The 12,551-nt window shown below is 32.9% G+C and overlaps 1 protein-coding gene across 1 annotated transcript; it reads left to right on the top strand.

Moving 5' to 3' along the window:
- The first annotated feature begins 7,246 nt into the window (after positions 1-7,246).
- Positions 7,247-9,509, top strand: LOC109182631 (zinc finger BED domain-containing protein RICESLEEPER 2-like). The gene is made up of 3 exons (XM_019332781.1): positions 7,247-7,606; positions 7,704-8,676; positions 8,764-9,509. Exons 1-3 carry the CDS (start codon positions 7,247-7,249, stop codon positions 9,507-9,509), a joined length of 2,079 nt encoding a protein of 692 aa, XP_019188326.1.
- The last annotated feature ends 3,042 nt before the right edge of the window (positions 9,510-12,551 follow it).

Here is a 12,551-nt window from a genome sequence, read left to right as displayed (position 1 = left end):
AGGAAATAAATAGTATAAAATCCAAAATGCCCATTATTGTTGTCATGCATCAATTTTAGGTTAAAAAAAGGGAGAGTAATTTTGTCTCATCATTATCCTTTTTTTCTTCCTAAAATCCATGGAATTAAAATCTCAAGGGAACATGGGATTTTTTTTTTTTTTTTTTTTGAATGCTACTAGCTTTATTACAATGTAGTATTACTGAAACACAAAAAGAGCCAATAACGCCTCTACTGAAACTCAAACTTACAACCTTCCAAATGGAAGTCCAACTCGAATACCATTAAACCACATAGTCCTAATAGGGATATGGGATTTTAATTTCATAAAAATGAGAAAATTGTAATTCCTTTCAACCAAACTAAGGAATTTAGTGACATTTGGAATTAGGTGGGAATTTAGTGAGAATGAAATTTAAATTTCCTCCAACCAAACGCCCTTACTTTTTAGCCACATACTCAAAAAACTTATTCATAATGGCCGTTACTTTCATTTTATTGAATGAAATAAACATAAGAATGACATTAACTCCATTGGACTTGATGTTGCCTATCAAATTTTAAAGAGGACAATTCTCTTTAATTGTCTCATATGTAATGACGATTAATAAGAGTCAGGATCAATAACTTTCTCACGTAAAGTCTATTCTTGAAAAAAAAAAACATGTCTTTAGTAATGGACAATTATATGTTGCAGTTTCAAGGGCCACTACATCAAATTGGTTGAAAATATTGATTTGTGACAATGAAAGCAACAAAACAATTTCAACAACAAAGTATACAAATAAGTTTTTCAAAATTTGTTAAAAATTTGACCTTATTATATAATCATATTTTGATATTATAATTCTTATTTAAATTTATTATCTTTTTTTTTTACTTCTAACAAAAATTTACTAGAGTAGTAATAAAATTCATAATGTTTTGATTCTAAGTATTTTTATATCCAGACTACTGCCTAATTTTTTTCACAATAAAAAATTACCTAAATTATATATGAGAACAAAACAATTCTAAATAAGGTAATTATTTTTGAAAGCCTAAATAAGGTCATTAAAACAACATTAAATTAGAGTTTGATTCAATTTTTTTTACGCGGTTTAATGTTTTTTTTTAAAATTATTTCTCTTTAATTTCTTTTCTCATATTTATTTTAGTAATAATATAATTGCCTAAATCATATGACAATATCAATTTTTTAAAGATAATTGCAGACAACCGAGTCATATATTATTGTTATGTTTATTTTATATAAAAAAAATTGATAATTAAAGACCAAGTTTAAACTATTTTGTTGATAAAGGATAACAAATGATCATGCCACAATAATACTAGGATCAACAGTGGATGTTCTAATAAAAAAAGGACTTAAATGGACTGTCACCTATAAATCTAAAATCAAAAATAGAATTAACTCTAAAAAATATTCAATCAATTTTTTTTGAAACACTCATGATACAAAGTAATATATATTATATAATTTCTCAATCTTTTTCCAGCTCAAAAAATCAATGATTTCACCACCAAAGTTGGATTACGTGGTCATCCATTTGGTAACATAGGTGCCATTAATTTTATTTCATTACGTTAAAATAAAGAAAAATATTAAGTTCAAATTAGTTAGGATATTATGTATAATAATAATTTATTTGAAGGTAGCTAGGTGTGAATTTGTGATCTGTACCTGCAAATAATAATTATGGACGGAGTATTTGCTTCTGGATTGTTCCTTTAGTCAATGCTCAAACATTAAAATAAATTGAGCTAAAGCTAAACTAGGTTTAGTTTCAAGAATGCCCACAACGTGGGACGTGGGCAACTATATGTTCACATTATCTTCGAATTTTCTTTCTGACTTCTATTTATACGAAACCATATTTAAGATTATCTTGATTTGTTTATGATTTTGAACTAATACCAAGCTGGATATATAAATGTTTAATTTCATGACTGGATATTTAAATATTTCATGATTAATCATGCTGATGACAGCTAACTACGTGTGATATATAATGCATACATTTGACTCCAATTAAATCTTTACACGTTTACGGTTTACCTATAGCAAGTTTATTTTTATTTTTATACTTCTAAAGGTTGAACCCAACCTAAGGGGCCCCCCACACTCTGACCTAACAGAGCATTTGTGAGGATGTAAATCACGGTGACTCAATGGTTCATCGGACAGACCAAATGCAGGTGCGCACAAGGAATCTATCCATTTTGGACATAATTCCCACACTGTCTTCACCGAGGTTCAAATGTTGGTCTCTTCTCCCAAATACTACCCACTAGCTAAACCATTGAGCTAAACTAATTCTAAACTAATTTCAATTCCTAGTTTCGCTAAACTAATTCTAAACTCATAGGACTCATCTCTAGAACAACCAATATACCATCGACCACAGTCCACCTTGTGAGGTGGACCATGAGATGAGTGAAATTTTGTTTTTGACATTTTTTAAATATTAATAGTGAGAATTCTAATTAAATTTTTTATTTGTAATATTGTGACTTCTTCTCTTTTATTTTTATTTTTTAATATTAATAGTGAGATGAGTGATTTATAATGTGTTTTTCATTCGAACTATTTTATCTAATTAATTATATTTTATATTTTGTTTTAAATAATTTTTATATTGATGTATTTTGATTTTTCATCTCTAATCAATAGTACTTATGATTCGGTGTCTAAGTGTTTCATTTTTTTTTTCCAAAATATCTCTTTAATTTTAATCTTTCGCCCTCACTAAAAAAGATTCTAGATTTACCCCGATCGCCAATGAATCGGATTAGTTGTTATTCTCATAATTGTTTTCATTCTGTACCATTTTTTAGACATAATGAATAAAGATAATTACATCACTGTCTCTTTCATTATCTAGAAACTTAACAAGTCCTAATACCAAATTAATATATAGGACAACTTTAACAAGAGAAAAGGAGAAAAAAATACAAAAGCAATATATGACAAACTCAAAGACTTTAGATAGTATTCAAATGCTAACTTCCTTCCCAACAAAGTTTGGTTTAAATAGAAATTTAAGCAAAATATGGAATTGTAAAAAGATTAAAAACATACAAAGAAAAAAGAAAATAATTAAAGATCGAAATCACAAATATTGAGAATAATTAAAATGTGATTTGCCAAAAAGAGTTGCTAAATATGTATCCAATCAAATTTACATTTGAATAAGTACTAATCAATAAAAAAAAAGGTGTTAATGGTAAATTATGGTGCAATTATATATATATATATATATATATATATATATATATATATATATATATATATATATATATATATATGGCAAAACCCACAAACCAAACACACCCTAAAATAATATTTATAATTTCACAACTATAAATATTATTTTAAGCTTTCATGGTAGTTCATCTGAAACATTAATCTTTATTACTATATAAATTTCCAACATATATATATATATATATATATATATATATATATATATATATATATATATATATATATATATATATATATATATGTTGGAAATTTATATAGTAATAAAGATTAATGTTTCAGATGAACTACCATGAAAGCTTAAAATAATATTTATAGTTGTGAAATTATAAATATTATTTTAGGGTGTGTTTGGTTTGTGGGTTTTGCCCATAGGAATGGGTATGAAAGTGATTGTTGTGAATAAATGACAAGAATATGTAGAGGGAGGAGAGAAATGACAAAAATGTGTGCTGACTTTTTTTTGGACAAAAATATGCAAAACTCACTTACCACTTGCGTTTTTGGTTGTGTCCCACCGTTTTTTTTTTTTCGTTATTTTCGTAAAACGCAAGACATGGTTGCGTTTTTTGTACTGAATACCGTAAACGCATCTACGAAATGCGTTTTCATGTTACGTATGGAATACGTTAAACGCATTTGGTAGATGCGTTTTACGTATAATCCAAAATAATACGTAAAACGCAAGTCCGAATTGCGGACTGTTTACCGGAATGTTTACCGGCGATGGTCCGCCGGAAATATGAAAAACGCAAGAGTCAATTGCGTTTTTCCAAATATAAAAATAAAACGCTAGAAGTAGTTGCGTATTACACTTATTCCGGCGCCGGTGTGCCGGTATAAAACGCATTGTGCAAGTGCGTTTTTTGTACCCTAGGTTGGCAAGTATTAATAATATAGAATAGGGCTTGTGAATCATAGTAATTGTTTGCTTAGTTGGTGTAGGGCGTGCTTTTTGTGTAGGTTGGTCCGGGTTTGAATCTTTGAACATAGTTTGTTTGGTCATTGGATTTTTAAGACCAGAGTTAGTATTCTAAAAAAAAAAAAAAATTTATTTTTGTTTTAAGTTTTGAGTGGCTTTATTATTTATATTTTAGAGAAATATAAACAGAAGGTTAGGTTGCGTAGGTGGTTAAGCATTTATTTGAGAGTTTCTTAGTTCCTTGTGGCCACGGTTCGAATCATATATTTAGTAGTCCATTTTAAGTTTTTTGTCTTAAGTTTTGTGTGGATTTATTTTGAATATTTTAGAAAAATGTTCATATAAGGTTGGGTTGTATAGGTGGTTTAGAGTGTATTGGAATGTGTGTGAGGGCTGGTAGTTTTTGGTTCGAAACCCATGTTAAGCAGCAGTGGTATATTTGTATTTTTTAAGTATTGAGTGGGTTTATTATTAATATTTTAAAGAAATGTGAACATAAGGTTGGGTTGCGTAGTTTTTTTAATGTTTATTTGAATGAATGATGGTTAGGCCGGTTGGCCTCGGTTCGAAACATATTGTTAGCAGCGGGTGAGTGTGTTTGTTTTATAAGTTTTTCGAGGGTTAATTTGTCATTGGTTGGAATGGTTTTGGTAGAACGCCATTTTTAATGAGTAATTGAAAACAAAAATATATATCATTTGGTTTTCATAGATATAAAATAACGCACGTGCTATTTTATTTCAATATAAAATTCATGTACAATTGAAATTTTTGTGTACTTTACAAATGAACAGGGCATATGTGTATAATATTGACTGTCTGAAATGCAAGTCGGGCAAGGATCATTTCCTGGCCAAGGTATAATAACGAAGCAGTAACTGCAACAGCATTGGCTTAAGTTACTGTGTTATTCAAGTTTATTATGAAAAAAAACAAACATGACAGTGACAGTTTGTGTAGTCTGTCATAACATCCATCACGCTTGTTTTTTCATATATATTTTAGAGTTCACGACATATTTATTATGAATACATAATATTATATGTCGTGAGACTTAATTGGGGATCAAAATTTTTTCGCGAGAATTAATTGCTGATCGATTGTCATAGTTTGTACCTGCAAAAAGTGAAAGTGAAAGAAATTGTAATCATAATAATTAACACGGAATATGTATATATAATCACGATATATATGTATACAATATGCAACTTATCGGCGGTGAAATTTTTTTTCCCATTAGTTGGTTGAAATATAAAAAACAGATGAATGCGTGGGTGGTTGTGTTTGGAAATTGTGAAATTTGGCAAGCAAAAGTAAGAAGCATACATTGGTAGTTTAAACATGATAGAGGTTGGAGAGGGAGTAAAGAGGACATGACATATTTATAGGCATTGAAAACGCATGTATGATTTGCGTTTAGTAAGGCTAGATTCGTTTTCCAAGGTGCGAAATTTGTAGTAGCATGATATTAATATTGGTGAGTATTGTGGTTGTTACAAATACCAAAAAAACCTTATAATACGATTAAAAAAGATACACTAATATTACAAGACAAGGTTAAAATATATAGTACAGAATGTCGAGGTGAAAACTGTTCACTGATCATCCCCCGTCGATGTATACTGCTCCCAACAATGACTCAACTATGTCTGCTAGGGCATGTGGAGGATGACATTACGGTGTTAAACGTCGTAGTCGCGAAGTTTAGTTGAAATTCATTGGCCGCTTGTTTCACGTCGCAGTATAGCGTTAAAGTAGAAATGTTGAGCATGAGGTAGTTGGTAAAAAGAAAAGGAATTACACATAATAAATAAGTAAAGTAACAACGGTGTGAATAAAAAAAAAGAAGAAGTTGATTTTACTCATAATCATCGAACGCAATGTGGTATATATAGGCCAAAAAAAAGGAAGTATTCAATTAAATGTGTAGGCCCTATAAAGTACAGTTGCGTAAAACGCAATTGGGCCTTGCGTTTTTATGTGAAACGCAAGTCCCAGCCGCGTTAAACTGATGGCGTGCGAATGGGTTGTCAGTAGGGGTGTAAATGAGCCGAGCCACTCGCGAGCCGCTCACGAGCGGCTCGGTCAACGCTCGGCTCGAGCTCGAGCCGAGCTCGAGCGGCTCGTCAAATAAACGAGCACGAGCCGAGCCTAGATACTCTAGGCTCGTGGCTCGTCGAGCCGGCTCGCGAGCCGTATAATATATGGTATAATATAATTAAAATATATAAAAATAATAATTAATATTTAAAATTTAAAAGTCAAAGCTCAAAACTCAAAAGCCCTAGAATTCTAGCGCCTTCAGAATTTGATATTTTATATTTCGAGTTTCGACTGTCGAGAGAGACTTTGGCAGTTTCTATTCGAGTATTCGTCCACGACTCCACGCCTCCACGAGTCCACGGTAGAGAAACTTCGACAGTTGCCGCCGGTGATTCACGACCAGACTTTGGCTCCAGGACATCGTCGACTCTGTCCACCCCCAGGGTTTCCGTCGCGAGGAAGCTATAATTCTAGGTATTCATACGTTTGCGTTATTGGAACCTTGATATAAAAAGAAGATATAATTCTAGGTATTCATATTTCATACGTTTGCGTTATTGAAACTTTGAATATATTAGTTCATTATGGTATTGATTCAATTTAGCTATATTCCAGTTTAGTTTCTTGGGATTAACTATATTGATTAACTATTGAAGATATAATCCAGTATTCCAGTTTCTTAATTTGTTAAATATATTAGTTTAGTTTGTTATGGAACCTTGAATATATTAGTTCATTATTGTTAAATATATTAGTTTAGTTTGTCATGGAACCTTGAATATATTAGTTCATTATTTATTTCTTATTGAAGATATAATCCATTTACTTGCAGCAATATAATTTTATAATCCAGTTTCTTAATTTGTTAAATATATAATCCAGTTCATTATGGTTATTATATTAGTTTCTTAATTTGTTAAATATATGAAAGTAAGGTACTAGAATATTGGATTAGTTGTTGTTGAATTGAGGTATGATAACTTGATGTCGTAACTGTTTTCCATTAGGCATGTGAGCATGTCTACCGATAATTCATCTGTCCCGCAAAATCCACACACTCTAAATAGTGTGGTTGGTGAAAGCAATGAAACTATTAATCAATCACATGAACAATCTGAAGGAGTTGAAAGAGTAGAATTACATTCAGATGATCATGACACACAACAAAATGAAGAAACACACGAGCAAGAATTTCAAACAAACAAGAGAAAAAAGACTTCAGGTGTGTGGATTGATTTTCATATGGTCGACATAGATGGAGTGCAGAAGGTACAATGTAATCATTGTCATCATCATTTCGCATTAACTAAATCGGGCACAACAACTAGCTACAAGAGGCATCAAGACAAATGCGTTAAGAGAAAGGCACATTTGAAGGTAAGTACTTAAATTTGAAAATAAATTTTTATATAGCTAAATTATTCTATTCATTATTAATAGTTATGGTATTGGTTTTGTACTTTGTACTTTGTAGGTCACCGATCAACAAACAAAGTTAAATTTTATGCCTAGTGATGGAGTTCCATCCTCCCTTCCTCCATTACATCGTGGAAATTTTAATATGGAAAGAATGAGGGAGTGTGCTGCTAATTGGATCATGATGCATGAACATTCGTTTACTATTTTGGAGGAAGCAGGATTTAACCTATTAATGAAAGAAGGATGGCCGGAGTGGAAAAAAATTAGTAGAAATACATGCAAAGCAGATTGTTTGCAGGTTTATGAGATTGAAAAGAAGAAGTTGAAGAACAATCTTGAAAGTGTTAGTAAAGTAAGTTTGACAACAGATTGTTGGAAGTCAAAAAATCAGAAGATTGAGTATATGGTTGTCACTGGACACTGGATTGATTCTTCTTGGAGGTTGCAAAAGAGAGTTTTAAACTTCATTAACATTCCACCACCGAGGGGAGGTCTTCAGCTTTCTGATGCTATATTTGGATGCATGAAAGAGTGGGGAATTGAAAAGAAAGTGTTTACAATTACAGTTGATAATGCTTCAAGTAACGATTCTGCTATTAGGTACATGAAGGATACACTCCAAAGGTCAAGAAGTTTGGTATGTGGGGGACGTTTGTTTCATGTTCGTTGTTGTGCACACATCTTGAACTTGTGTGTTCAAGATGGATTAGATGAGATTCAGAACATCATTAGTGATGTTAGAAATAGTGTGGAATATGTGAACCGGTCGGAATCAAGGCGTATACAATTTGCTAACTGTGTGCAACAATTGCAATTGAAAGATAGGAAATTGATTCGTGATTGTAAAACTAGATGGAACTCAACTTTTGAGATGTTAAGTTGTGCACTCAAGTTCAAAGAAGCTTTCAAGATGCTAAAAGATCGTGATCCTTTCTATGAGAGTTGTCCATTGGAAGATGATTGGGACAAGGTTGTCAAAGTTTGCTCAATTTTAGAGACTTTCTGGACAGCTACTCACATTATTTCAGGTTTGTTTCTTTTAATATATATTTTTTTTAATTTAGTTAAGGTTGTGACTTGTGAATTGTGATTATCTGAATTCAAATTTATTTCAGGTTCTGAGTATCCTACTTCAAATTTGTTTCTTCAAGAAGTTCAAAAAATCAAATCAACATTGGATAGTCATGTAGATGATGAAGATGACTTTATTAAGGATTTGGTTAAAAGAATGAAGAAAAAGTTTGATAAATATTGGGGTGAGTGCAATTTGTTGATGGCTATAGGTGCTGTTTTTGATCCAACAAAGAAAATGCTTGCAGTTGAATTCTGTTTCCCTAGACTTTATTCTGATAAGGAAGCTAAGGAGAATATAGCAAAAGTGAAGGAGATCATCAATACTCTTTATGAAGAGTATGTTGCTGAATCAATGAACAAAGATAATCCTGAAAATCTAAGTTCTTCTAACACTTTTAGAAGCCAAGTCAGCCGCCAAAAGTCTACATATGCTTGGGAAGATTTTGAGGGATTTTGTGCCCAAGTTGAAACTTCAGGGCCTAAAAACTCTGAGTTAGTAGACTATCTAGAAAAAGCGCGTCTTAAGACTACTGAGGTTCCAAGCAACTTTTGTTCTTTAGATTGGTGGAAGATGCATAGACTGCAGTATCCAATATTGTCTCGAATGGCAGCAGATATTTTAGCTATACCTGTTAGCAGTGTGGCTTCAGAAGCAACATTTAGTGCTGGGACAAGGGTAATTGATTCGTATCGTGCATCATTGTTGCCTGAAACAGCCCAAGCTTTACTTTGTGGGGGTGATTGGCTAAGACATATACATGGAGTTACCAAAAACAAAGTAAGTTAACTTTTATGCTAAAAGATACATTATTTTTAAAAAAAATATTTGTTTAATTGTATACTTATTTTTATTTTATTTTTTTTGTAGAAAGAGAAATCATTCCAAGAAATATTTCTTCCGGCATCCAACTCATGAAAGTAAGTTACAAAGTAACATCTTTGTTTAACTATTTTTAATTAATTTCATTTATTATCTAATGTTATTCATTTTTTTTTTTTGCAAGTTGAACAGATATTTCCTGTTTTGAACATATCCGGGACGAAATATATATGTACAAGGAATCAAGGACTACTACACTGTTGACTTGTGTTTTGTTGTGATTTGCAAACTTATTTTGAATGTTTTGAAGTTTGAACAATGTTATTGACTTGTGTCTTCACTATCTTTTACTTCGTTGCAAAATTATTTTGATTGTTTTGATTTGAAGTTTGGATTATTTATGTATGGATAAAACAGAGTAGTTTAAATTTTAAATCAAACAGGTCAAACCGTCAAATTCAAGGTTAAAATCGAGCACGCATTTGAACTCAAACTCGAGCTCGAGTTCGAGCCTGATCTCGAGCTCGAGTTCGAGCCTGATCTCGAGCTCGAATTCGAGCTCAAAATCATGCTCGAACTCGAGCTCAAGATCGAGTTCGAGCTCGAGCTCGAGCATCCAGTCACGAGCTCGATCGAGCACGAGCTCGAGCTCGAGCATAGCTTCATTTACCGAGCTCGAGCTCGAGCATACCCATGCTCGAGCTCGGCTCGGCTCGTTTACACCCCTAGTTGTCAGCAGTGATGGGTTGTAAGTAGTGATGGGTTGTCATGTCAGTGATGGCCCAATAAAGTAGCTTAAAACGCAAGTGGGCCTTGCGTTTTTATGTGAAATGCAAGTCCCAATTGCGTTTTACTGATGGGCTGGGTATGGGTTGTCTGCGGGCATGGGTTGTCATGTCAGTGATGGATTGTCATCATGGCATGGGGGAAAATGCAAGTCGTAAATGCGTTTTCTGCACAATAAAAACGCAAATTTTAATTGCGTTTTTATTTTTGTTTTGGATGTTTGTTATTATTTGTTTTTTAATTTTGCTGATCGGAGCGTTTACACCGTCGGCGGCGCATTGCAACACCCCAGATGTTGTTATAATCTGTTGTCAAAACCAAAAATTAAAAATTTGGCGACATCAAATGTTTACGGAAACGCATACAAATGTTTATTGGAACAATATATAGATACATGTAAATTTATTTTGAAAGTAGTTGTTTAAAATCTTCAATGATTGAATGGATTCTGATGACATGATCGTTATTCGCACGTTCTAGTTCATCTTCCATACGGCGTAAAATTTCGGCATTGGATAATTTGTTTGTATTTGTTGGCGTTGAATTTGAAGTTGAACCGGCAGTTGTAGTGTTCGGGTGGAAATCGTGTTGATGTTTAGCCGTATAATTGTTGAACGCACGAACGGCGTCTTCTTTGGAGGTAAATGATTTGTACAAATTATCGCTATAGCGATGTACTTGCGCTTTGACATCCTCCCAGTTGTCATAGATCCCTGGTTGCCGACCGACAAACACCACATATGTCTTTCCCTAGTAATAAACATAAATTTATCCACATAGGTGTAATGCAAAGAAGAGGTAAAGCAAAGGAAAAATGCATACCATTGAATGTCCTTGGAAGAAGGTTGTTAAATGCTACCGTTGCGAATTAGTAGAGTGAAAAGTGCATGAATGATTTTGTGGGTATTTATAGGCGCAGAACAATTTATTTCATTGTAGTCAGTGGTACTTCACAAAAAAAATTACAACCAGTTGATGGCAATTGTTAATGGAGGTGTACATTTTGAATTGCAGCGATTCTAACATTATAAAAACAACATTGTAATAAAATTTACGGAACAGAATTTGATACAAGAATGAATTTGATATACACCAAAATATTTTGGTGTATTTTTCCAGAGAACAAGCTGAAACGGAACCTGAGGTGCAACCCGAGGGCGTACAAGCACCCAAGAAAAGACCAGTTGTGAGGAGAGGAGTGGAGTAGGATTCGAAGATTTGAGAATCTGTCTCCAACTTCATGTGGTGGCGGATGAATTTGTTTCAGAGGGGAGGCATTGGCCGCTTTCTTTTCCTCATTGTTCCTTCGGTTACGGGGGTTACGTTCCAGCACCATACCAATCACCATTCGCGAAATTTAGTTGAAACTCAGTTAAAGTCCAACTCAAATTCACTGTCGTATAACAGTAAAAGTAAATTCAGGTCGAAAAATTGAAAAGTAGAATTTCGAACTGACAAATAAAAAAAAATGAAGACATGTTCGTAGCAAACATATTAGTGTAATGTAGACGAAATATAGTTGACTGTGTATGTGAACTAAAATGAAATGAATCGAAATATTTATAGGCAAACATATATAAAACGACAAACCAAATAGATGTATATATATATATATATATATATATATATATATATATATATATATATATATAATGTACACATACGGAGTAATATAATGGACAGCCCACATGGGGCTGTCCATTATCACATGGGCTGTCAGCCATGTGATACTAAGGCTGTCACGTGAGTGACAGCCTTGGAGACAGCCACATGGGCTGTCAATTTCTGACAAGCCCACGTGGCTGTCAACTTGTTGACAGCCCAAGTGGGCTGTCAACAAAGTGACAAGGCCATGTGGCCTTGTCACTTGTCGGGCAGCTCCCGAGGGCTGTCACAACCCTGACAAGCCTCATGGGCTTGTCAGGGCGTGAAACGACGAGACCCAAGTGAATGGGTCTCGTAGTTTTTATTTTATTTGTGTTCATCTGGTGAGCAATTTTCGTGGTTCTTTTTTGACAGTTTAAGGTGTGTTGTTTTGTTGGTGAAAGTTGTGTCTTTCACAATTGTATTTTGTTTGTTTTTAAGACAATTAAGGTAAGGCACATTAAATAATTGTGTATAATAATTTTATCATTGTTTTGTCTATATTATTTTTTGTTAAATTGTTATTTATTGTTTTCAGGTTATTCATTACCAAATGGAAGGTATGGAGGTGTAACGAAT

The sequence above is a fragment of the Ipomoea nil genome, unplaced genomic scaffold (genome assembly GCF_001879475.1).
Source record: "Ipomoea nil cultivar Tokyo-kokei standard unplaced genomic scaffold, Asagao_1.1 scaffold1074, whole genome shotgun sequence".
Lineage (NCBI taxonomy): Eukaryota > Viridiplantae > Streptophyta > Magnoliopsida > Solanales > Convolvulaceae > Ipomoea > Ipomoea nil.
Note: the sequence above shows the minus strand (reverse complement) of the source record. Positions and strands in the feature narration are given on the sequence as shown.